General features: G+C 45.3%; 1 protein-coding gene across 1 annotated transcript in view; it reads right to left on the bottom strand.

The window, feature by feature from the left end:
- Nucleotides 1-27,687, bottom strand: part of Ppfibp2 (PPFIB scaffold protein 2) — a 177,364-nt gene that overhangs the window by 43,213 nt on the left and 106,464 nt on the right. The window contains 3 exon segments of the mRNA XM_075971819.1: nt 5,631-5,762; nt 17,725-17,838; nt 21,876-21,968. Of these exon segments, the coding sequence (XP_075827934.1) occupies nt 5,631-5,762; nt 17,725-17,838; nt 21,876-21,968 (339 nt within the window).

Genomic DNA, 27,687 nt, shown 5'->3' with positions numbered 1-27,687 from the left:
ATACACACCTGTTTTCCTCCCTCTGCCTCAGCAGAACCAAGCAGTATACTTCAGGTCTGCTGGTCCACTTCCCTAACCACGCACTGTGATTGTTTTTGTGTCTCAGTCCTTGGACCTGGCGCTGAAAATTACTACTCTAACTCCAGGGCTGGCCATCTCCTCTTGTCCCCAGTCTTTTTCTCTCCTATAGGGCAGAGCCTCTGGCAGCACTGTTGCATCCTTGGGCTACCATTCAGGAAGTGCAGGTGACATTTATGAGGCTGTAACTGCTACAGTGTGTTGTAATCTCAGCTGACTCTGTATCCACCCCCTTTCCAGGGCTCTTGCTCTCTGCAGCTATCGAACACCTCCCCAATTCATCATCTACCCTATCCCCTTCTTACCTGAAAATCTGCTCACAATTCTCCTTAGTTCTTTCCCTCTCCCCCTTCATGCTTGGTTTAACAGTGACCTGACCCACTCCTAGCATACACTGCTGATGCGTGTACAACCTCTATATTCTATAGAGGAAGAGGGAGATTTGGAAACAGGTCAGAATTTCAAGCACAGGTGCCCTGACTCCTCTGTTCCATTGTGAGCGCCTCACACTTGTATAAGATTATTGACTACAGCATCCTAAGGAACAGCAAAAACTTGGAAACAATTTAAACGTCCACCAAAAAGAACTTGGTTAGCTGCACTGGGCATAGGCAGATGTTAGAAACTATGCAGACGTAAATACAAGCGAGGAAAGCTTTGCTGTTTACTATCCTTGCCATGGAGAGAAGTGTAAGAGCATCTGTTTTATAAAAAAGAATGAAATAAAGGAAGCAGAGTATATGTGTGTGCATGTGGGGTGTGTGGGGTGTGTGTACACACGTGGTTTGTCTGTATGTGCATGTGGGGGGGTTGTGTGCATGTTGTGTGTATGTCTGTGTGCATGCATCCAGTGTGTTCATCTGTCCACATGTCACTTGTCCTTGTATAAAATAACTCTGGAAGAATACGAAACAAACTGATAGAACATGTCTGCTGGCTGAGGACAGGTGTTATGGGAGCTTTTATTATATATCCTTATGAACTTTTGATTTTTTAGCAGTTTCTTTCATATACATGAAAACATAAAATTAATAAAACAAAAACAAAAATAATAAAATTCTTTTCAGCAGGCCAGTTCAGCTCTGAGCAGATATATTCTTCCCTGTACTTGTTCTGTGGTCCAAATCCATCATTCTGGTTGCTCTAGTTCAGAAATCAGAATTTCTTCCTTCTCAGGTACAGAGCACAGGAAGAAGACAGTATGTTGTAAGGCACTGTATGTTCTGCAAGAAAATCCTGAAAATTATTTCTAGTTCTCAATCAGTTGAGATAACCTCACTTCCTGGAATCCATAGCCTGGGCCTCTACTCTCCTCTAACTAGACTCTGACAACTGCTCGAGCCCACCAGTGCCCTCCTATGACCCTAGTGCTGAGGGACTCAGACCCCCTCTAGAGGATCCTTCTGATCAATGTGTGTTTAAAATACCTTTGCTCTGGGTACCACAAAGAGGTTTTCTTTTGTCTCTGAAACTTTGTGTCCCATCATCCCAATACCGGTATTTACTTCTCTTGTCAATCACTCTACTATGATCCTGATTTCAGAAGTACATCTATTCAGTCTTGGGTAGCTTGAAATGACCCAGAAATACAGTGAAAGGCTAATGAGGAAGACTAAAGCAAACATCAGTATTCACCCACATCTCATATAAGCCACTGCCAACCTAGTCCTTGGAAAGGCTGGTCGTCAGGAAACCAGTACTTCCAAACCCCCAGGTATCACAGACTGGCCACCATCTGTACAATGCAAGGACAAGCAACAGGGTGCTGATTGAAGCCACGTGACTTAGGGTAGGATCAGAACCATGTGTGTTCTGTTCTAAAAAACTGACCCTATTTTCATGGAAACACTGAATCCGAGGATAATGGCCTAACTGCATGCAGGAAGTGTTGTGGCTTGAATTTGAAATGCCTGAGGAAGGCTCATATGTTAAAGGTTTTGTTGATGTGATTTGGGGGGAAGTGACTTGCTCATGAGAGCTATGACTTCATTAATAGATTAACCCGTGATGGGTTCATAATTTCATGGTAAGACTGGGAAGTCATAGGAAGTGGGGCCAGGTTAGAGAAAGTGTGTCGATGGAGGCATGTATCTTGCTCCAGCCCCTTCCTGTTTCTCTCTGCTTCTTAGCTGTCCTGGCCTAAACAACCTTCTCTGCCACATGTCCCTATTGCTGTGGTCTTCTGCCTTACTGCAGGGAAGCCAGCCTGGAACTCCTGAAACCCTGAGTCAATAAATCTGTCTCCCTCAAATTAATTTTCATTTTTATTTTGCACAGCATATTACTAGATCTTATGTGTCAAAGAACCCCACCACAGACCCATGTAGTTACATACTTCATGTCTACATGGTGGCACCATCTTAGAGGCTTTGGAATAGAGAGGAGGTGAAGTCTACGTGGAGGAAGCACTTTACTTAGGACCGAAAAAAGCCCTGGTTCTAATCAGAGCTCTCTCTGTTTCCTGATCTAATGATATATCACAAGCCATGCCTCAAGCTTCTTCTACCATGGAGTCCCATTTACTATGCTTTCCTTACAATGGCACACTGTATTGCATAAACTTTGAGTTCAAAGATAAATAATAAGCCATTTTTACAGTGGTCCATACCTTTAATCCCAGCACTCAGGTAGCAGAAGCAGGCCCACTTCTGAGTTCCAGACTAGTCTGGTCCACAGTGAGTTCTAGGACAGTCAGGGCAACACAGAGAAACACTGACTAAAAAACCTAATAATAAAATAATAATGATGATGGTGAGAAACAATGTTTCCTTCCTTCTTGCTTCCATCAGGGATTCTATCACAGCAACAAGAGAAGTGTCTACACAGTGACAAAGCTGTCAGAAATGGACTTCCCTTCTGGCTATCTCAGAACAGAAAACAAAATCTAACCTTTTCTAAACCACACTCAGCCTTGGGCACAAGCATTCACTGGTAAAACTGAGCAGGATAGGAATGGAAGAGGCATTCCCTTTTTTATGTGGTTCCAACCACGAGTGACCTGAGCTAGCAAAATGTCTCACTCCAGCATTTCCGTCACATGACAGCAGAAAGACTTCAGCGGCACTCTCGGCATTCAGCCACCCGTGCTCCACATCGCTTCCAGCAGAGGCTGAGGTCCTGGGCAGACCGGCAGAGTAAGCTCAATTACAACAAGGAGGAATACATTTCAGGTCATGTGGCTGCTCCCTGCCTCTCACAGGTTTGAACAGCCTACAAAATTCCTCCACATGGAAACCTAATATTTGTTCTGGCAACTGGGAAGGGCAGTGATCTAGTAGGATGGAGGCCAGGAGCTTGAGAGCTCTGTTGCCTCATGTATGAACAGCCTGCTAGAAAACAACCCCAAAGTTGGCTTTAAAAACAATCCCACAGAGAAGCCAGCTAGCAAGCAGGGAAGTGACTGCTTTGGTGCACAGATCACAGAAGGGGGCATTCACCTCCTTCGCGAATCCCCAAGAAGGAACTGAGTTGCCTGGCTCTACATTAATTCTGCATTTTCTTCACAGATGAACTGACTCTCACACTCACACCCGCCAAGTGGTGTCAACCCCTGAGTGCCAGGCCCAGTCAGGCATATGAGACTCACAACGACCCTACAACTTTTGCTGGAACCGTTAAGAAAGACTATATGTAGATGTCAGTCTAGCACTACGGATGGCCATCTTTGCCATAGAGTGGCAAACAGAATCAAGGGCTTCTAGAGGCACAGTGATTGTCTGGCTCTAATCATGCTGTGCTCTAACCCTAGACTTCTCAAATTGGGTCTTCTAACAACTCCTTCTTCTCCCACAACCCCCTCTCTTTCCCGCTAATGGTTTTAAACTGTGACCATTTAACACCCTTCACAGAGCTCTCTGACGTCTACCTCTAGGCCCCTAATGTATGCTCATACATCACACACCCTGGGGGCACTGATAACAACAGAAGACTGGACTGTTTCCCTTCAACAATGAAGAAACAGGCCACAGAGATCAGCTCTCAGTCTAGGTGAACTTTGCATCGTGTGAACGATGCATCCAGCTGTCAGTAAGGAATCATAAAAGCTAGCTACTACTGCATGGCCACACTACGCTGGGGCTACAGGCAATATACACAAGTGCTCCTCCAGTCCTAAGAATGACTAAGGAAATAGCAAGGATTACTGCCGTCTTATAGAAATAAATAAGCAAAAAAGAATAACTAGAGATTTGGGAACTAAATTAACAGGCAGGAGCTCAAAGCCAGGGACTATCCAAGCGTTATTCAAAGTTAGAGATGGGACCCAACAATTGGCACTCTTAATAGAAGCTCCTGTCCATAGCTCACTACAGATCTCTTCCTGTGACCATTACACATCTTACTGAGAAACATGTTCTCAAAAGCAGTTCAAGGGCTAGGCAGTGGTGGTGCACACCTTTAATCCCAGCAACTCAGGAGGTAGAGACAGGTGGATCTCCATGAGTTTGAGGCCAGCTGGTCTACCAAGTGAGTTCTCTAACAGAGAAACCCTGTCTTGGAAAAACAAAGGCAGAGGGGGAAGCAATTCGGAGAACATCCTCTGACATATTAGAAGTGGCCCAAGCTCTGTTATCAACCCCCACCCCCCAAAAAAACATGGCAGATGTCAGTGCAAACAATGTTAGCACTTATCAGAAAGGACCAATTTCCATCTTTTGACTCTTGAGAGAGTTGAATAGTAGAAACTGAATATAAACCAAGAGTTTACAAAATGCCAAACACCATGAGAGCACTCAACATCTGTGATTTAATACATTCATTATCGATAGGCATTCAACATCTGTGATTTATTTATTTAGTCTATAACGCATTAATTGTATTTTATAGATAAAGAAATTGAAGTTCATACAAACTATACAACTAATTTGTTGAAGCCCAAAGAGTTGCCGAGTAGATCAGTCAGTAAACCAGCCAGGGTTTCCCTAAACTTCAAACTGCCCCTTTCCGTGTGTCATAACGCCTGGTGTGAACACAGATCACGAAGGTGACTGTCTAAAGTTAAAACATGCTGCTCCTTGTAAAGAAGGTGTTTTGGGCCTAAAATCCTCCAAACTCTTATCTAAAATTGGCTCTGGCACATTCTAACCAGTGATATATGGAGCCTGAAAAGCAAAACAAGCAAACATTCTCCCCCACACGACCCATCAAGAGGAAAGGAAAGCAAAGCACACAAACGTGGCGGTGTGGACAATGGAATGTGTGTCTGAAACTGTCCCAGGCCTGCTGCGAGGCTGACTTCCTGCTGCTGTCCTACCTTAGCTTTCACAAGACGGCTTGTGTCCCTCCTCGTGTATCTGATCCTTCTTCCCTTTCCACCCCTGTCAGCAGTTTGAGGATAGAGCCCTAAAGCCAAAACTGAGTGGTTTGGGCATTGCTGCAATGTGCAGTGACAGCAAAACCTGATAACTTGGTATTAAACAGATCATCGTGCCTCTAGTGCATGAATATTCCCGGTACCCAGCGCCTGCTGGGACTGCGGCTGGCCAGACAGCCTAGTAGTCTAGTACAATCCAGGCCCTACCTCACCCCACCCTGACAGGGCGCATCACACTCACCTCTGCTTTTCTCTGCTTCTCCTCTTGTTCTCTTTGCTCTTTCTCCATACCGACCAGCTTGAGCTTCAGCTCAGACACCTCGGTCATCAGATCCAGTTTCTGGGTTTCCAGAGATGTGCGACTTAGCAGTTCCTGTAAGCAAAAATGGATCTCAGCGTCATAAGCCACCATGGCTACAAGGCCTGTTGCAGTTCCATCCATAGCATATAAGGCAACATCTGCGCTGTGTCTTATACTGCACAGCAGCCATGGTCTGCTAGGAGAGGTTTGGCTGACGCCAGGTCACATGGGGACAGCACAACCCCTGACATCACCCAGCATGCTTTGAAAGACATTTCTCAAAAAAACATATTTCTCCATAGTAACCATTATTAATTATTTTCAGAGACTATGAATGGGCACTTTCAAAGGATGGGCATTTCCCATCTCTGTTTTCAAGGCGAAGCAGCAAGCCCTCTCAATCAGAACAAAGGAATATGAACTCATGTTGACAACATAGTTTTTAAAAATAGAAACTTCTAGACCAGCTCCAGGGTACAATCAAACATCAGTCTAGTTTTCTACAAATCTCAACATAAGACATCATTACAATAAATCCAGAGATGTAGGGAATAAAGTGGATTCCTGATGAGTGGTTCTGTGAGGTGACTTTCCTGAACTAAAGGAAAATTACAACTGACTACTATGGCATGTCGACGTATATATTCTCTACTGATTATTTCTATTCCTGCTAGACTAGAACAGTGGCTGACAACCAAATACCGCAGCTCCTGGACACCAAGCCTTCCATAAACACACACAGTTATTAAACACAAACAGGAGGAAACAGCAGAGGATATAGGCAAGACAGCTGCTGAAGCCTTATTAAGGACCAGAAATACTTCCAGCAGGATAAAATAATGTTTTTACATCAGCAAATGGTGATATTCAGATGATCAAAAATCCTGGCCCATAGTAGACTCTTGTCTACACAGGTCCTAGCAGTGAGGATACACAAAAAATCAGAACAGCATCTGGAAAAGAAACAACCTCCTGCATGATCTGAACATTGCATCATCTCAGACCACAGAATGATGGTCTCTGATTTCATAGGTCTCAAACTGTCCTGCCATCATGCATCACAGAGGAGTGTGACTAGGAACAGACACTTCCCTAACCCCACCTGAAAGGCCACCAGTCCCTGGTAAATGTGGGCTACAGACTAACTTGACCTGATATCTAGAAGCCCTCCGAGCCCAGGCAATAGGCTCCTCCTGGTCAGCCTGGCTTGAGGCTGGATGGCAGGAACACTAGAGCATTAGAATCATGGGATACTTGGTCAGATGAGATGTCCAAGGTAGTGACAGACTCACATCTGTTGAGTGCTTGCTTTACAGCAAAGATTGCCAGCTGCTTTTACACACATCCTCTTAACACTCCTTCTCAGGGATTTGCCAGTAAATACTGGCATCTGAATTTTACAGATGAGAAAACAGGCCCAGGGAAAGAAAGCAAATCTGCCAAGGACATAATGCTAAACACAAGCAGGGTTAGTTTGTAAGCTATGACCTATTTGACTTCAGAATTCATTCCCGTTGGAGGTATCATCCTGTTTTCCAAGCTGGGGTGAGAGGTGTGTGCTGTGAAGTAAAGAATTTAAAGAAAAATAACAAAATGTTGAAAAAGGCAGTTAACAAACATTCACTGAGCCCACTTAGACTGGCAGGGTTTCACCGAACACATACAAAACAAAACTCTGTTGCTGAGGCTCAGCAGGCTATAGAGCAGCTAGAGCAGTTCTTCCCTGGGTGAGAGGACATAGCACAATGATGACTCCTCCTGAGACGTTCACAACGCTCCCTGCGTATCATTTATTCTCTCCTGTACCCTCTTCCCTCTCGCCATCTCGGTCTTTTACTACACCTTATCTCTTAATTTCTCCACCCTTGCATCTACTTGTCTTGTTCTAAAACCAATTTTAGGCAGTTCACAAAATACATATTTCCAGTTAAAATTATATCAAGGCTAGAGAAATGGTTCAGTGGATAAAGGACTTGCCATTCAAGTGTGGAGACCTGAGTTCATATCCCTAGAACCTATGTAGTAGGTAGCTGGGCATAGTAGCAACTGACTACAATCCCAATGCTACTATGACAAAATGGGATGCAGACAAAGAAGAGTCCACAGATGCTTTCATACAACACAAGGCATGATACCTATGTCAGAAAAGGTGGAAGGCAAGAAATAACACCCGAGGTTTTCCTCCATATCTATGTCATGGTACACACACACACACACACACACACTCATGCCCCCCACACACACTCATACACACACCCACTGTACACACACAAAAAAATAAAAGTTAAAGTAGGAGACATTAAGGCACATTTATAGTTAGCACAAAACTGATATTACTGCAGACAACTGGGGGTGAATCCCAACATGAAGATATACAAGCTTTCAAGATGCCTATGCGAATGGACAAAAGGACAATTCCACAAGGTAGATCCATAAGGACAATTATACTGGAGTGCTGAGATCTAACAAAAGAGAGTCTTCTGTAGACATCATCTGGTTCTAAACACCTACCAGAGGCCAACTTAGAATCACGACAATTGCAACACAACCCCTGTGGGCTGCCGCATGCTCTTAGATGATAACCACGCACTTCTGTGCAGGGCTCGGCATTCCAGACATTGCTCTGGGGGAACTTTTAAAAGCCTTACACTGTATCTAGGTCTTCTCTGCTCTGGCCACTGTCAAAGTCCCCTCGTCGTTTAAACTCCCAGGTTGTAATCAGTCACAGTAGTGTTGCAGCTGATGAGGACAGTGCTGTAATTAGCTCCAATAGCCACCCCAATTAGTCACGCTGCTGTTGGAATTGGTCATGCTAACATTCCAAGTGGACATTCCGGTTGGACACGCTCAAGTGTTAATATGAACGCTGAGGCTGTTTAATTGATTACAGTTCGCTGATAATCCCTAGTGCTTCCGCCTCTTTCAAGCCTTTCGTTGATATTCCTGCCTTATCCATGTTGTGACCAATTACTGTTCTAGCACATGAACTCAAAAAAGCCAACCCTCAAGTTAACACCCTGGAGATTCTCGCACATCTGTGTTCACTGCAGCGACGTTCACAGCAGGTACGTCATAGTACCAACATAGGTATCCACTGACTGATGAATACATAAAAAAAGTCATAAAGAACAAAGTTATGTCACTCATAAGAAGCAGAAATAACCATATTAAACAATTAGGTCACTCATAGAAATAAACATTTTTTTTCTCCCAGTTTGAGACCTAGATTTTACATAGCTACATATGTTGTATGTGTACATGATATGACAGACAACTGAAACGGTGTGGAGGAAAAGGGGAATTACAGACGCTGCAGCGATAGGGAGGGAGGGCACCGGATATGGGGAGATTCGCTGGACTACAGTATATACTTGTATGAAAAGTTTTTGAAAAGCTTGATCATAAAAAGAGCCATGAAAGCACAAGTTGATAAGGAAGGGATCAGAAGTGGGACAAGAGAGGGTAATGGGGGAATATGATCAAATTACATTACATACATGTGTGAAGATACCACAATGAGACTCATTATATACAATTAATATAGACTAATAACAAAGACCAAAAAACAAATGGAATTTTTTGTTGTTTTTTGTTTGTTTATTTGTTTTGTTTTGTTTTTCAAGACAGGGTTTCCTGTCTAACAGTCAGTCCTGCCTGTCCTGGATGTCGCTTTGTAGACCAGGCAAGCCTTGAACTCACAGAGATCTGCCTGCCTCTGCCTTCCAAGTGCTGGGATTAAAGGCATGTGCCACCACTGCCCAGTTTAGAAAATAGAATTTTAATGCTAATGGTTGTTGGGGGTGGGGGAGGGAGGTGAGGCAGTCTTCAACAAATTTAAGCCAACCCAGCTCAGTGTCTGTATCTTAAAACCCAGTGATGTCTGTGGCCACTATTAGGAATCAGATTCTCTAAAGTGCATAACTTAACAGGAATTAGCGATCCTGCAACCTCAATGCTTCTCCTTCCAACACGAACCACAGTTGCATCTGACATGGTATATTTCCCTCTCCCTAGTCATCTCAGATGAAGAACACTCTGACCCCACAACCCAATCTCCCACCCCAGGCCGCCTGCAAACCACTGTCTGTTCCCATCAATCGTCCACACATATCCCAAGGCAGCACTGTTCAGTTACAGCACAGACTCCCAAACACCCAGAAGCAAGGCAGTTCCCACTCCCCCAGGCATTCATCTTTTGATCAATGGCTTTGCTACCTACATTAGGCGATCTGCGTCTCCTCAGGAGCTTCAACATCCTTGTCAATGACCGTTCCGGCCTGTATCCGCTTGCAGACCTTCTGTTCAGCTTCACAACGACCTCAGCTCCTGAGGGCTTTGCTTCTCAGTGGCAGGGTAACAGCTAGGTCCTCATCTGCACCCAGAGTATGTTTGCTTTGCCTCCAGAGTCTTCAATTCTTAAGTTCTCTTGTCTGACCTTTTTCAGTTATTCCTCTTGCTCCCTCAACCTAGAATTTCTTCTTCTGTGTCCACTGGTTACTTGGTAACTCCATGTTTTCCTGGTCTATCAACTTTCTTTAGCAATATTTGTTCCCCTAGCCACTCTATACTTGGAGGTTTGTCATTACATCTGTATTTATATCTACATCAGAAAAATCCTTCCCCCAACACCCCTGACCCAGAGCTGACCGCCTTTGTTTACCAGGGCCCAGATGGAACCAAATCTGTTTATATTTGTCTCCACTCCTGATGACCTGAGCGTTGCTACTGAAAGTCATTTAATCGTGCCCATCGGTCTCAATACAAACTCATCAGAGCTGATTATAAGTTAACTGCCAATACTGCCTGGTAAAACTTTACATATCCCTGGCTGGTTTCTCTCAGTGACTGCTCCAAATCTCCAAGTTTTAGACCTCACAATGTCCTCTAGTCAAATAACCTCTCCTCCTATCTCCCAACACAATAAAAACTGCTATCATTCACCGAACTTACATTCTTTCTTTCAGAGTTTTCCACTATCACCTCATTCATCTCTATTAAATCCCTGTCTTAGTGGGAGCAAACATGCTTGCGTGAGCAGGAACGCATGCATGCGCGCGCTCTCCCTCTCTCTCCCCCTCTTGCCCCCACCCCCATTATAAAGCTAACCTGGCATGACTGCACCCTGTCATCTTATGTCACGTTCTCTCCCTTTCATCGACTATTTTGTGTATCCCAGAAAGATGGAAGTGTTTGCATACACCTGTAACCTTAGCACTCAGAGGCTGAGTGAAGGCGAACCCAGACAGGGCTACAATGACCCTGCAGCCCTCCCCTACCCCTGCAAGAGAGAGACCAAGATAGAGACAGAGACAGAGAGTCAGTATATAGACACACACACACAAACGTAAAGACGGGCACAGAGACAGACACAGACAGAGAGACAGACACACACAAACGTAAAGGCAGGGTCACAGACACACAGAGTTAAAGAGAGACAGAGACAGAGAGATAGAAACGGAGAAATGGACACATAAGCACAGAGAGGGAAAGATGGAAAGTGAGAGAGACAGACAGAGAGAGGGGGGGGGCAGGGAGAGAGACAGACAGACAGACAGACAGAGCACTACTTACTGAATTTTCCCATTTTGACTGACCTTACCACTTCTGCCCTTCAAGGCATACTCGCACAACTTGATGAATATCACAGTTACCTTGGCAGCCAACCAGTGGTCTTTGCTGGCGTTCCCTGATCTTCCTCTAGCTAGTAACTCAGACAGACTCCCATTCACTGGGACCTAGCCACTCCCTCACCTTTGTGCTGCCTTGAACGGAGTTCCCATCAAGCTCTGTGCTGGTCTGGGATAGGACCATCAATCATGCACTCTGACCGGCATTTAATCTCGTCCTCACCATCAGTTCTCATTCCTTGGGCTATAAACACGATCAAATTTCTGACATTCTAGAGAAGCCTCCCCTCTGGCCTCCCTTGCCTTTAAAGTACCACCAACTCATAGGTCCTGTCTCTGTATAAGTAAATGTGTGCTGTGTGTGTAATACATACATATACATGTACATATACATGAGAGAGAGAACCCTCCCTCTTTCCCCTCTTCCTTTTACTCCTCAACAAGATGTGTGTCTGCCTGTAACCTGCCCGCTGCCTTCACCTAAGAGGCGCAAACAGTTTTTACTCTAGGATCCAGTGTCTAAACTTCAGCCATAACTTTTAGGCTTTTACAGAGTCCACGGCATTCATCGGCATACATTACTGGCTGCCACCTCATCTTCCTTGTACCAGATGCCCATGGCCATTCACTTTGCTCTCCCATCTTCTTTGCTGACTGCTTTTATTATGTCTTCTCTAAAGAAGATGTCCCTGTGTCACTGCTGGCTGCCACTCCCAGCACTGGAGTCAGCTCTGGAGGCAAACTGCTTGTCTGGAGCTGAGACGAACCTGCCCAGGCCTCCTGACCTACAGGGTAGGACCCCACTGGGCACTGCTTAGAGTCCTGCAGCTACCGTGATGGATGTGTGGGAGGCAGCAGCAGGTGGGCAGTCCGCTGAGGGGAAGGGGAGGAAGCTTCTCAAGCAGCACTGCACTTCCTGCCCCTAACTATTGCAAGGTTGCCTGCAATTCAAAAGAAAGCAGGCAAGAAGGAGGAGGGAGGGGCATGGAAGGTCATTCCACTTATGGCGGAGGGCTGTGAAACTGGTTGGGACTGGTAGAAAAGAGTGAACAAAATTACCACTTGCCCCTCTCTCTTCGCTGCCACCGCCAGCTTCTTCTGGCCTCACAAGAGCACTTCCTTTCTCAGAGATGAAAGAAAGTTAACATCTCAGAGCAGCCAACCATTTCCTTTCTCCAAGGCTCAGATCCTGACTAGAGCTGATAAAAAAAAGAAATCTGCCTTTTGACTCATTCTCTCCTTAAAGGGCCACATCTTGAAGCAATTACCTCCATCTTTAAGAGTGGAACATGACCCAGGGAATTACTGTCAGGGGCCTGCAGCCAGCCTGGCAATCTGAAACCAGAATGAAAGAACGGGCTGTGGAAAGACAAGAAAGCAAAACCCTGTACCTTTGCCCTCTGCAGCCAAAAGCTCCAGCCTTGTCACGAAGCTAGGACCACATTCAAGCCTAACTGAGTCTCCTTGAACTCTCAGCCTCACCGGCCACGTGGCTTGACGTATACCACTATGTATGTCTGGACATATAACATCAAGTAAGATAAATTTGAAGAAACTAGGTATTTGTGCCTTAAAATCTCTGAGGGGTTTTAGAGAATATTTAAATGCACATTTTCTTCACTCATGAGTTGCTGCCTTGTAAACCTCCTCAGACAGATCTATGTGTCTGCCAGACCATTTGTGTGGTTATACTTCATATTCTCTTCGATTAAAAAAAAATCTCCATTTCTTCACGTGTTGCAGGGCCGGTGTCTAGGCCTCCTAACTCTTGCACGGTATCTTCAGGTACACTGGCCATTGGTTTGACAATCTGTTTCTAACAGAACTGGACGAGCAGGACACAACTTCATGGCCATTTACAGCAACTCCATGCATAGCCTTTGGCTTTGTCATGAGGTCTTGGTCCTGTTTGGCTCTGGAGCTTTCTTACTCAGCAGGACACACTTTCACAGGCACAGCCCACTCCTTCCCTCCCACGCTGCCGTGGAAGAAATCTCTACCAAACTCTGGGTCCAATGAGGGTAGGATCAGCAACCATGCATTTTGGACAATATTTACTATAACCCTCATCATGTTAGTCTCCTATGACGAAAGAGCAGAGACACATGATTTAGAACCCAGACTGCCATCCCCATTCTCTACAAGAAAGAAAACCAGAGAGCAGGAGCTCAGGGGCAGTAGTGCTTGCCTAGCATGCTTGAGACCCAGAATCAATAATAATAATAGTAATAATAATAAATTTTTTTTAAAAAAGAACAGATTTATTGAGCTTCCCAGATCAACATCCAGGCTCACTGACTCCCAGTCACATCATACAGCTCAGTAGGCTTCACCTAAACTCTGGGGCTCTTAGTTTAGGCTGGAGGCTTGAAACATGCTGATGTTGTTCCCTGGTTCTCAGAGCAGGGTGGTGCCTTCACAAAGTCAGGAAAACTTGCATCCTCCTTCCTTCCTTCCCAAGGCATCTTCAAGCATACTGCAGTCTCGGTGGACCTGTCCCTATGCTGCTTCTATATACTTCTGGTTTATCTACTGCCAAGGAGGTGTTTTCTCCTGGGGACTAGATGAGTTCCGGTTCAGCTGCACCAGCTAGCAGGCAGATCAGTGAGCAGTGGCTGGGCTGGGACAGTCTGAGGAAATCAGAGGAGGCCTGTCTTATGAGTTGGGTGAGAGGTTAGCCTCTTCCCTCTGGGCTCCTGGAAGGAGTCTGACACGGAACAGCAGCTGTGGGAAAAGGCAGCTCAGAGGGACTGCTGGAACTTAGACAAAGCCCTGGTTTGGGGCAATGCATATTGTATCTGGATTAAGAGAATGGCCCCCACAGACACATGTTTAGATGTTTGGTCCCCAGTTGTTTGAACTGTTTGGGAAGGGTTAAGAGATGTGATCCTGGTGGAGGAGGTGTGCTGTTGTGCCATTGGTGGTGGCTTTGAGGTTCCAAAAGCCCACACTGCTGCGGGAGAATTATCTGTATTCTGTCAATCATGTATTTTAATAAAACACTGATTGGCCAGGCAGGAAGTATAGGTGGGTCAACCAGACAGGAAGTAGAGGCGGGCGATGAGAACAGGAGAATGCTGGAAAGGAGGAAGCCCATTCTTCCCACTCCTGCACAGACCACCGAAAAGCAAGATGTAACCTGCCGGCTGAGAAAGGTACTGAGCCATGTGGCTAACATAGATAAGAACAATGAGTTAATATAAGCTACAAGAGCTAATAAGTAGCCCGAGCTAATGGGCCAATCAGTTTATATCTAATGCAGGCTCTCTGTGTGATTTCTTTGGGGCTTGCTGGCTGTGGGGTACCGGGTAGGACAGAAACCCCAATGAGCCAGCCCTCATGTTACACCACACCATTCCCCAGTTGGCTCTCACTTGCCTCAAGTCTGTGGATAAGAATGTAAGATACTATTCTAGCACTTTGCCTGTCTGCCGCCAGGTTCCCAGGCATGATGATCATAAACTCTAACCCTGTGGAAATATGAACCCCCTAATAAACTCTTTCTTTTATAAATTGCCTTTGTCAGGGTGTCTTAACTGAGTAATTAAGTAACTGAGACAGTCTCCAAGTATTATTCCAGCCTGTGGGTGGAACAGTCCAGAGCATATATTCAGGCTAGAGATCTCCAGGCCAGGCATGACCCATAGTAACTTACTCTATATTTCATACAGGACAAGTCAAAAATGAAATAAGTGTCAAATTTTTAAAACATCTTTAAATATTTAATTTTTACCTGTGTTAAAAAATAAAAAAGAAAAGAAAAGAAAAAGAAAAAACCAGCAACTAACTAGACTACCTTGCATTACTGGGTCCACAAAGGCAGTGTGCAGTGTTATTTAGACCAGTGCATCTAGGGGAAGTAATGGGTTCCGGGAAGGCCCCACTGGAGGGAAAGACCTCATCCAGAGCAAAGGGGCAGGTCTGGAAGGATAGAAATGGTCTCCCAGGCTGGCAGAAAGAAGCAATTGTGTCCATTCTCTGCCTCTAGGCCGTGAGTCATTCTTGTTCCAACCACCAGAAGCCAAGAGTCCTGCAGCGAAGGATATCTTAGCCAAACTGGGCAAGCCTCTTCCTGCCCTAGTTCACAGGACATATACATATTCCTAGCTGTAAACAGCATTGTATCAGCACTGTGGGGCAAGAACCAAGGGTCTTCACAAACAGCACCAAGCCGATTCCATGACAGCAATAACACTGAACTTAAGATCTAGAGCGGAAACCACCAAGTTCAACAAACACCTACTGGGAGTTAAGGCTCAAATGTGCCTCACAATAGGAACGTGTAATTTTTTATGAAATGCACCCTTAAAAGACTGAGAGGTCATACTGAAGGTTAAGGACACAGAACTTAGTCAAATTCTAGAAGCGACAAATGCTGAGCCACCCTTACTTCAATTTGTAGCAGGTGAAAGATGACATCACATCTACTGCATAAGCAAATCAATAACCCGATACCTCACTCACAGCACGCGACACAGAATTAGAATACACAGGATACAAAGGCCAATCAGCCTAAGACGTTTCACAAGTCCCAAACGCTTTCTTAGTGACCGTGCCGACAGATGGGTGAGCCAAGCTCTGTGGAGGCACTGCTGGCCCCCGTCAGACTCCTCAACAGACAGGAACTCTGCTGTAGCTGGAAGCAGTAAAGCAGACAACGCTAGCACTACAATGCAGCCATTCTCTAAGCTCTAACCATGGCTTCTAGCCAGGTGCCACCTTCCTGAAAGGTCAGCCCTCAGACATTCTAGTGCACTCGCTCACTTTCACACTCAGATGGTCAGGGTCTCTCTGAACTGTTTACAACTGCCTATCATCGTCCTTCCTTACCCGCCCGCATCCAACCACACCTCAGGCAGACCTGAAAGTTCAATCCCCGTACGTTTCATAAAAGATATTTTCCCCCATCAGACTATTTTCTTTCCCAGGTAGTCAAAAGATAGATTAATTTTTTTCTTCTAAAAAGGACCTGTTGCTAATCATAATTTCCCAGGAAAAACTGTAAGTAAGAAAAATGGTATATAATCTAAGCAAAATCAAACTGAGCCATGAACACGGTAATTTATTAATCAGGAGAAGATAACAAATTAATTGCAACTTCCATGCTGCTGCAACCAGTGTTTTGTTTTATTTTTCCAGACAGGGTTTCTCTGTGTAGCCCTGGCTGTCCTGGAACTCATGCCAGACGGACCTTGAACTCAGAGATCCACCTGCCTCTGCCTCCAGACTGCTGGGGTTAAAGCCTTGTGCCGCCACCACCTGGAAACTAGTTTTTATAAAGACACATCCATCAAGATACTGATTTACCTTTTCTTCCCTTAAATTCTTCAAATGCACCCAAACAAAACTACCACACCCCGAAACGATGACATCTATGCTAAGGCCAACAGTAGAAAGCAAACACTGTGTTCACAGGCTGGTCCTACAGAGCTCTGAGGAAAGGACTATAATCAGTCATCTACGTAAACCCACTCATTTGAAGAACAGAGAGTGAGAAGTCCCCATGTCAGGTATTACATCAACAGCTACAAAGCGCACACACAGAAGCTTCCAGCACACTTTAATTTTCAAAATAGCTAAAAGTGCAAGGACAACTTCAGCAAAGGAAATCTAGGACTAGGTTGAATCAAAAGTCTAATGGTTTGCTCAGCAGACCTTCAAGACTTTTTATGACAATTCGGTACCCCTTTGTAATAGCCCTAACTTACTTTTTACAATTTGATACAATTCTTTGGAAAGATGAAGGATGGTTAGGTCAATTCTGATATTTCGACTTAAAAAAACTGTGATAGTGGAGACAGGTACGCCGCTATATTTTTCAAATGGAAGAGAACCACCACATCATACTGAAGTGTACCAACTTTAAGGACTAGACTGTCCCTCTGTGGGACCACAACTTTGCAAATCATGTGTTCACACACCAGAACTATCAAAAGGATAAGGAAGCAGCTAACTATTGCTTTCCTTTGGGATGTCAACTAAATTACAGTAAGATGGCATTTAGGTGATAATTTCTAATCAAAAGAAACTACAGAGGGAATGACTGGAGTGAGGGTGGGGGAAGAGGCAGAAAACAAGCTGACAGGTTGACTTTCGACAACCGCAGAAGCTGCCCCTTGGCAGGTGACAGCTTCGATGATAAGATGAAGTGAAGAGGCAAGCAGAGAGCGAGTGCTCCAGTGCTCCAGGACTCTGTCTAACCAGCTCAACAAGTTATTTCCCACCGGCCAGCCCCGCCCCACCGCACCCTCAACGTTCAGGTTGGCTTCACCCGCTGTCTAAACATTGCACAGTGCACAGCCAACCCCACCTCCAGGCATCATGGGAGAGTAAGCAGGAGCCCATACAGGGGCATTTAACACCTGAGCTGCTTCAGGTCCAAAGCCCTCTACTTCACCTGCCCGTACCTGCTGAAGCATCTCTTCCGCAGCATTGAGTTTCACCTGGTGTCCTTCCAGACACACTTCAAGGTCCCGAATCTTCTCTCCTTGAGCTTCCACTTGGTCTGTGAGGACGCTCACCTGTTGTAGAACATAGACAATAGTGGAGAATCTGGACTGCGTGTCAGGCAGAGAAGTCCCCACTGTGGGGTGGGTAAGCTCTGAAAGCAACCTGCTGATGAAGGCCTCTCTTTAGGTGAGCGAGTTGAAGCAGTATCCCAGAGGAAGGCAACTCCAGTTAGAATCTCACCATACCATGGAATCTTAGCACTGCCTAAATGCCTTGGTCATATTTCCTGCTCTTAACAGACTTCATGAGAGCTGCCTCTGGGCTGGACTCCTACTCCTTATTCCTCTAGTGGGGCAGTCCGACTTCAAGGCATATCTCAGCTCTTGCCAGGGTTCTGCCACCTCATGGGGAAGAGCAATCCAAACCTTTATGGAAACCAACCAATGACCTTACTTCTCTCACACGGGTGTGGGGACTGCTCACCTATCAAGTGAGCGTTTGGAAGTAATTAGGAATGTGGGACGCAAAGGGCATGTATTAGCACTGACAGAACTTGGCTCCAGAAAGGTTTCTGTGCTCTACAGGCCAAAACATGACTCTTAAGTCATACAACACCAAAGCCACACTGCACACACATGGAAGAAAGAAGCCATTTTTCTGAAGAACCCTGAGATTGTCTGTGGAAATACTAAGAAAACTACATTGACACAAAGTCGCTTTATGACCTATATACATACTATAATTGTTTTAGTAGCCTTCTCTATTAGACAATTGATCCCTAGGATCCTTTCCATGTTTTATTATGAAACAGTTCCATACAGGAAAACAAAAGAAAACAGGAGACCTTCCAAAACTCAAGGAATCAATGAGCAGTAAATCGTGATCTTCTTGGTTGAAGACATGGTGGTCCTTTATACACAGGTTATTCTAATTAATTTCTCATTCTGTAATAATTAATAAAGCATGAAGGAGTTAATATACATTCATTTATGAGTGTTTAAATGAAGTTATGAATTAGAAAATTCCTTTTCTTGCAGGCACACATTTAAATGACCCTATCAATTTTACATATTGTACTTCTAGACCCAAATAAGGAGTAAATGATTGAAACACTCTTAAAGCTGATGCAGGGGTGCACTGTGTGCTGACATTCTAATAATCCAAAGACAGGCTCCTCCCACCAACTAGGCCCATTTAAACATTTAAACAACACATGTGTGTGTGTATTACTGTTAATATTTCTTATTCTTATATGTATGGCTGTATTGTCTGCATGTATGTGTGTTCAGTGCCCACAGAGGACAAAAGGGAGTGTCAGATACCCTGGGAACTTGAGCTGTTAGTGGCCATGTGGGTGCTGGGAATCAAACCCAGGTCCTCTGGAAGAAAAATCAATGCTCTTCACTGCTGAGCCATCTCTCTAGTCACATGTCTTTATTTGGTTTTGATCCTTGTTCCTGAATACTATCAATAGCACATGTCTTTTTAACTGGTAATGAACTACACATTCAAGAGACTGGAGTTCTGGGGAATGGTTGTGCTTCCTGGGATTCAGGGTTTCTGTTACGGGAAGGTGTTTTATAGTTGGTGCCACTACAAGGAATAAAATTTATAAAGCTGTACCATTCTTAGATACCTGTGGAGTAGTACAGGCAACAAACAGGTCAGGTGTACAGAAGACCAAAGACAAAGGGCTTCAGGGTCTTCTGAGCCTGAGGTGAACGCCATGCGACTCGGGAGGTATGGAGATGGCACTAAATACTTCAGAATTCTATCTTCATTCTTTACAAACGAACACTTTGGAGCCCTATATTAAACATAAGTTTAGGAACTGGGAGGGGACAGAAACTAATCTTGTCCTTCTACAAAGAGACCCAGGAAAATGTATTCTGGGTTAAGGGCTCCAACTCATTCAGTGTGACTCAACTACCATGCAGATTATGCAAGTGGCTATGCCCTGCTGAGAATCGCAGAACCAGCTCCACGGGGCACTACTGAACAGGGCAGGAGCCAGAAGTTGTAAATGATTTTCACACTGCTCCTGACAGAGCAGACATCATGAGGGTCAACTTTCACCTTTATTAGTCAACAGCTCCTCAACTGTGTTCAGATTATTTAAACAGGGGTTAGTCAAGAACTTGGTAAGAACAGAAATGGCTGTGAAAGGGAGCTTTTTTATATGGGCCTTCTTTATTAACTGTAATCCCATCTAAATGGCTATGTGTTGTTCCAATCGTAGAGGGTCCTGGCTCAAAAGTCTGCAGTTTTATACTGCTTGTTATGCAGTTCTAAACTGGACTATCATTTCATGAATCATGTCTTGGGGATAAAGTTTCAAATTCTACACCCTTCAATGGACCTGTGTTATAAAAACAGACCCCTGCTACCCCTTCTTTCCAGGGACTCCAGCCACAACTGCCCCTTGCTGTCCTGCCCACACACCAAGGGCACTCCATCTCTGTTGGTGGGCTGGACTGATCACCTCCTTTGCCTGGAATGCACTCCTGCAGGTATCCATGATTTACACCCTAGCTCCCTTCTGCCAGGGAGTGCCTGTCTGTACACTGCTTATCTGAACTTATTTTTCTCCATGGTACTTATCACTACCTGAAATATTTTAGGTATTGGTTTGGATTCTCCCCTCCTCCTCCCCCCTGCCCTGTCTCTCCCTTTCTCCATTTTATTCACTGATATACCCACAGGATCTAAAACCAGTATCTGACAAACCAGATATTCAATTACTTTATAATGATTTAATTATTTAAAAAGTCATTGAAGGGGCTGGAGAGATTATTCAGTGGCAAGAGCTTTACCAGAGCACCCGGATTCAATTCCCAGCACCTACATAGCAGCTCACAACTGTCTGTAACTCCAGTTCTGGATGATGCAACACTCTCACACAGTCATATATGCAGGCAAACACGATTTGAAAATAGAAAAAAAGAAAAAAGTCAATGAAGCAAATAAAAGAATAAAAGTAGGCTACAAATTGTATGTTTGGTATGAGCTCAATCATTTAACGGAGGTGAGAGAGGCACAAGCAAAAGACAGATGTTAACCTAATCTGCTAAGTGAAATTCTCAGAATTTCTAGTTTCTGAAAGAATTGATTAATCTTAAGTTTATAAAATAAAAAAGAAAGAAAAAGAAATACGCATACTGCTATCTCATGCACAATCCCTACCTAGTGTTCCAAACCTTGGGGCCAACATCAGACCTTAACGTCCCCCTCCTACACTTCCTCCATTTCAGCACAATGGTGTGTGTGTGGTGGGCAGGGTGTCTCATGTGGCTATCCTCAAACCAATACGTAGTTTTGAATTTCTGGACCTCCTTTTTCCTTCTCCCAAACACAGAGATTACAGGTGTGCACCATCCCAGTGCACTGGGGATGGAATTCAAGGACTTCATGCATATAGGCAAGCACTCTAAAACCTGAATCCCAGCCTTCATCTCTTTAAGGATTATTCTTAATCCTTCAAGCTTTTTAAGAAGCTGAAATTAGGACACTAATCTCTACATTCTCCAAACTGTCGATTTGTATGCAATGCAGAGGAGACCCTGAATACCTGCTTGCTAAATGTATTGGTGCATTCGGGGGATAATACGGCAAAGAGCTCCTTCTGCTGCAATGCAGGCTTTCTAGAAGAACACGCAATGTGATGTCCTCCCAAGGAACACTGAGTTTTGAAAGTGAAAGGCTGCTTTGGTGTCCTTTCTCTATGAAAAGTTTCAGAGCTCCACTCCTCTCCTAGAGCAAGAAAGCCCATGCAACCAGAGCAGGGGATCTGGCATTCAAGTGATATGTCTGGATCCAGGTTCAGACTCATGGACCAGATTCCATCAACGTGCTCCCTGAGGCTGTGTCACTCAGGGCTCAATTTTATTAGTGACAAAGGATACACTCATCTCCTCTAGCAGACTTACAGGCTCCCAGATAACTGGGCCCAGTTTGCTCATTGCTAGCACCCAGTCTCAACCTGCCCACAGGGCTTGTAGGGTGCACAGAGAGATGCTTAGGAGCACAAGATAAATGAAGGATTCACAGACTAACAACACTTTCCAGCAGAGGATTCCTCCTGGGGAAGCTAGGCAGCAAGAGGACTCACCTGTAGTATGAGGGACTCTTTATCTCCTTCTAGCCGCGCCAGGCGCTCCTGGTAGGTTTCATTACTAGCAGCACTGTGGTGATTTACCTGGGACTGAAGAGGGGGAAAAACACACTTAAAGGGCTAGAACAGCACTGACCACTTCCCAAGGCAATGCACAATGTGTGCCACTTATAAGGACAGTTTCGGCAATGCTATGCGCAAAACCAATCCCAAAACAGAAAACCTGATTTCAAGACAGCCCAGAGGCCCAGACCACATGCCACTATAAGGTGTGACCTAGAAGACGGTGAAACCACCCCTGATGACCTCACCCTTGGCTGGAAGGGCCTCAAAAGAGCTTCCAACCAAGCGGCAGGGCTTGACCTGATGAGCCAGGCATGCTGGGTCTGGTTCAGCTGGAGGCCTAGCCTGTGAAGGGTCTGCTTGGAAAGGAGACTGCAGTGAGCACCACTTGTCGCGTGTGCAGTGTGGAAAGTGGGATGACACCCTGGGAATCCTCACCCTTTCCTGCTAGAGTTCTGCAGATTCACATCCTAAACAGTCATAGAGAGAACTGAGAAAACCAATCGGGAGGTCCACTCCAAACTCAGCCATGACAAGAGCGGGTTTCAGCAGCACTTACGCTGAGAGCAGTAAGCTTCAATGACACAACTGTGAGCGGAATCTAAGCAAATAACACCCAGGGGATCTCAATGAGTGAAACAGAGGGGAAAAGATAAATGGGAAGACCTAGGAACTAGAAAGAAAGAGAGGAGGTGCAAAGTGGCCGAGGAGGACAGACGCCTACAAACTGCCCTGAGCCCGGAGTGGGCTCCCAGCCCACCCATGCTCCCTTCCTCCATCCCAAAGGAAAGGCTGAAACCAGGGATCCACAGCAGCCATGCAGAGGGTTGCCTGCCTCAAACAGTAGATCTCACTGCTCAGTGGGAGAGCTGTTATCCTGATAATCTGGGCTTGACCAGTGTCAATGATCAATTCCTGAGGGAGGTGTTTATCCAGAGAAAAGCACAATTGTGCAAACGGGCAACTCAGAAAAGTCCAGGGTTGTTCCATCTTATCATGAAGCTTATCTCCCCAGCAGAATAGGCTGTCTGACCTGTCTAAGGAAAAGCACCTTCATCCCAGGTGACGGACAAGTGACAGAATCACCCCCATCTAGAACAACTAGGCGTTTTATAAAATGGAGCCTCACTGGGTTTCGGGTGAAGGGACAGTAGTGGGCTGAGCCTAGGGCATTTCCCAGACAGCTGTACCAGGAGCAGTTGAGATGGCTCTTGGCACCTGGTGACACCACTGCCTTTCCTTCCAGTTCAGCTCAAGCCTGCACCATCTAAACACTGTGATAGAATCTCTTTGATGCCACAGACAAAGAGCCTTCACAGTCACCAATGGCTCCTTTGTGGATGGCAGTTTACTGCTGCGAGAGTAGTTAATACCCAGGCTCTCCCACGGGGCAGACTTGCCCCCAGCATCCAGAGGTGGGTCACAGCTAACATTTGTTTTCCTGAACCGGTGAGAAGACAACTCTTAGGAGCAGGGCCCATTCTTCTGCTGAAGGACTCACAGTGGGTGGCAATTTTCAGAGGACAGAGAGGAAAGCAGCGAGTCTCCCAAATGTCAATGTATGTCTGATTCCAAGGTCAAAATCACCATTATTTATAAATGGCACTGTCCAGCCATAGAGTCACAACTTGTCCTACAGGAAGGTGGAGAAGGCCAAGGACTAAAGGGTAGATCTAGCCACAAGTCTCCAGCAAGTCCCCATAGCCACTGTGCTGTGTGCAGTTATGTAGTCTGCCCTTACAGTAACTGCTACGATTTTCCTTTCCCTTTGCAACATCATTTTTGTCTTATGTGAGCCAGGGTTTCACCATGTATCTCACTGTGTAGCCCAAGCTGGCCTTGAACTCACAGCAATCCTTCCTGAGCCTCCCACAGGACCACAGGCCTGTCTCACCAGGCCCCGCTGTAACTCTTGTTTCTGAATGCAAGTCTTACTTTCCCATAGCAAGGTGCAGTCAAAGGTTCAATCACCACTGAGAGCTGGCAAAGCTCTACAAAACCAGAATGGCTCCTACTGGGAGAGCAGGGATAACTCAGAAGCCTTTCTCCTTTCCCTCCACTTCCTGCAGAGGCACAACTTAGACACCTGACAAACAAACTTACGGTGGCTGCTATCTCTTTGGGGGGATCTAACATCTGCTCTCTTTAAATCCGCCAATTAAGACTTCTTATGGGAAACCAAGTAATTGCATGGTGCCCAGGTCCTGCCTCACTCTCTCTGCCTTTGCTGCTGGACGTTCCTGTGATTCCCATAGATGGCTACACATCCCGACCATAAGTAGTAGAAGCTCTTTCTCTCTCACACTGTGTTTGCACCACTGATGCCATGCCTGAACTCTGACCCCTGACAGTTGAGACCTAGGAAACCCACGCAGGTCATTCTCATACAGATGGTTCTTCCACAGTTACTCTTTCATCCGGGCCTCTGGTGGTTTCTAGGAATAGTACCTGCCATCTGAGCTGATAACAAAACTCATTCAAACCAGTCCCATATTTTAACACAATAATGCCACTGCAGTCACCCACTGTAGAAGCTATTTGTACTAACTGACCCAAAGGCCATGGTAAGAAAATAAGTTAAAGTCCTACGTTCAAAGAGAAAATGCTCATGTTCTCCCTCCTTCTGCTCTTCACTGGGACCTTGGGAGCTCAGTCCAGTGCTCCAGTGTGGGTCTCTGTCTCTATCTCCATCCATCACCAGATGAAGGTTCTATGATGATATGCAAGATATTCGTCAGTATTGCTCTAGGATAGGGTCATTTCAGGTTCCCTATCCTCAGCTGCCCAAGGAACTAACTCGGGACCTCAGCTTGGGCACCTGGGAGCCCCTCTACGGTCAAGACTCTTGCCCACCCTAAAGTGGCTCCCTTAACTAAGAATTGTGGTTCCATGCTCCCCTATCCAACCTTCCTTAATCCCAATCCTCCTGTTTCCCCAAGTCCCCCCTCCTTCCCTTCTACCTTTTCTCTCCCCATCTCCCCTTACCCCCATCCCACCGCACCCCCAAGATCCCAATTTTCTCCCCAGCAATTTTGTCTACTTCCCTTAGCCAAGAGGATAACTATATGTTTTTCCTTGGGTTCACCTTCTTACTTAGCTTCTTTAGGTTCACCTATTGTAGACTCCGTGACCCCTATTTATGGCTAGAAGGGGTGCACCCACCCACTGAGACAGTGGAGCTGATCTACTGGGAGCTCACCAAGGCCAGCTGGACTGTTACCAAAAAAGCATGGGATAAAACTGGACTCTCTGAACATGGCGAACAATGAGGGCTGATGAGACGCCAAGGACAATGGCACAGGGTTTTGATCCTACTTAATGTGCTGGCTTGGTGGGAGCCTAGCCAGTTTGGATGTTCACCTTCCTAGATATGGACGGAGGGGGGAGGACCTAGGACTTACTACAGGGCAGGGAACCCGACTGCTCTTTGGACTGGAGAGGGAGGGGGAGAAGAGTAGGGGGAGGGGGAGAAGGGCGGGAGGAGGGGGAGGGAAATGGGAGGCTGGGAGGAGGTGGAAACTTATTTTTTTTTTATTCTCCTTTTATCAATAAAAAATAAAAAAAAAAATAAAAAAAGAGAGAGAGAAAATGCCTGACCCAGAGCTCACAGCACACAGTAGGAAAGGCTGGTGGTGCAGGCTCCATTCTAGCAGCTAGTAAAAGAACCGCAGTGTTAAAAATGAACATGAGGAGGCCAGCACGCTAAGTAAGGAGGATCGTATGAGGCCAGCCTGGCTGTGTAGTGAGGTCCTGGCAGATAAGTCAGTTTAGAAAATCAAACTGACTACCTAGGAGAGGTCTACTTATTCACAGAGAGACTTTGTATACTGGGATAAACCGCATCTATGATGATACTGTAAACAGAGTTCAGTAAAACTCATTGCTTTCCTGGGGTGCTTACAAAATAGTTGGAAGGAAAACACACACAGCAAAGGTCATTGCAGCTCTGAGAGAGCAGCACAGTGTTGTCCGAGCACAGCACTCTCCGCACACAGCGTTCAACAGAAGCCAGGAGCTGCTCAGAGCACTTTTCACACAGCCCTTCGTCTATTTCTTCCCATCGCCTCGTAAAGAGAGTGTTACTTCTGTTCCCATTTTACAGATAAAGAACTATGGAGCAAGCAGATCATACGGTCAAGTTACTATGTTGTTGAGGGAGCTTTCTGTTGTTTGGGATTAATTCAGGGACAGCTCAACTATAAAATTTAGTTTTTGCATTGTTTTGTGCACTGTGTGACTATTCTCACAATTGGAAAGTGTCTCTGAGGGAACAGTCAAACAAAAGATGCCTGGTTAATAATCTGGACCACTTACTTGCAGCATTTAAAACTCCAGGCTCATATTTATGCCTAGCATAGAAACACAAGATGAGCCATGAAAAAAGCATGATACAAAAATGGCCCATGGCATGACGATGAAATGCAACACAATTTTAATGCTGTTTACATATGGGTGGAAAAACAGAAGCTTCCAGAAGGTTACCTCATAGCCTTTAGCAGTATTTTCTTCTAGGGGAAGGTCAGAGATGAGATAAAGGCCAATGGACTTCAGCCTAATAGCTGATTTTCTTAAAAAGATTTTTTCCTTGGGCTGACAAGGTAGCTCAGGAGGTACAAGTTTTCACTGCCAAGACCATGTGGATCCACATGGTAAAATGTAAGAATCCTGACTCTTGAAAGCTGTCCTTTGCTCTCTCATGTGCACCATGGTGTGTGCACACAGGAAGGAAGGAAGGAAGGAAGGAAGGAAGGAAGGAAGGAAGGAAGGAAGGAAGGAAGGAAGGAAGGAAGGAAGGAAGGAAGACAGGCAGATAGATGTCAATAGTGAAAACTGTTTCAGCAGTCTAAGTCAAGGCAGTTATCTAAAAGTATTGGGAGAATGGGGAGCATGTGTTCTGTGTGAAACCTGGACTGTGGAAGAACATTGTTCGCATTCTAAGAGATTCCACAGTGAAACACACTACCTCCCTCATATCACAGAAGTTGGAACAAGGTATGCAGGGTCTCTAAAGATTTCTTGTGTGTTGGTCAAGAACTTTTTAGAGACAAACAACATTTGTCCCCTTTCAAAGCATGACTCTACAAACACAGGGTAAAGGCTGGACTCCGTCCTTTAAAATTCCAATCCCAGGGGCTGGAGAGGCTCAGGGGGTAAGAGTTCTGGCTGCTCTTGCAGAGAACCCAGGGTCAGTTCCCTGCACCAAACGTAAAAGACTCACTACTACTTCTTGTAACTGCAGATCCAGGAGTCTGCCACCTCCTTCTGGCCTCCATGGGCACCTTCACTCATGGGGTATACAGGCTTAGGAGCAAACACTCATACATATATATAAAATACAATCTTACAAATCTTTTAGAAAACAAAATAAATCTCAAATCTCTTGGAGGCTAATTACAAAACAAGAACAAGAGCTGTCATTCCAACACCTTCCCTAAGCCTTGGGAGTCATATTCCAAAGTCCTGGGAATAGGAAAAACATGTTTCTTTGATTCAAAGGTCATCTCATTTTCTATAGGACTAGCTGCCACCACTGGAGCTGAGCAGGCCTAACAAGCATATAGCCTAAGGGTGGACTTTCTAAACACCAGTATGATAGGCTTTATGAAAATGTAGTGCCATGGGTGGTGGTTTTGGTTGGAGATCTTGGGATGTATCCTAAGAGTTAGTCAGTTTTAGTTATTAGAAGCGCAGTCACAGGATGGTGGGAAGCCTGGTGTGTCTAAGAGAGATGCAACTGGCCATCAAG

Source organism: Microtus pennsylvanicus, chromosome 5, assembly GCF_037038515.1.
Source record: "Microtus pennsylvanicus isolate mMicPen1 chromosome 5, mMicPen1.hap1, whole genome shotgun sequence".
Classification (NCBI taxonomy): Eukaryota; Metazoa; Chordata; class Mammalia; order Rodentia; family Cricetidae; genus Microtus; species Microtus pennsylvanicus.
The sequence above is the reverse complement of the archived record's forward strand: the minus strand, read 5'-3'. Positions and strand labels throughout refer to the sequence as shown.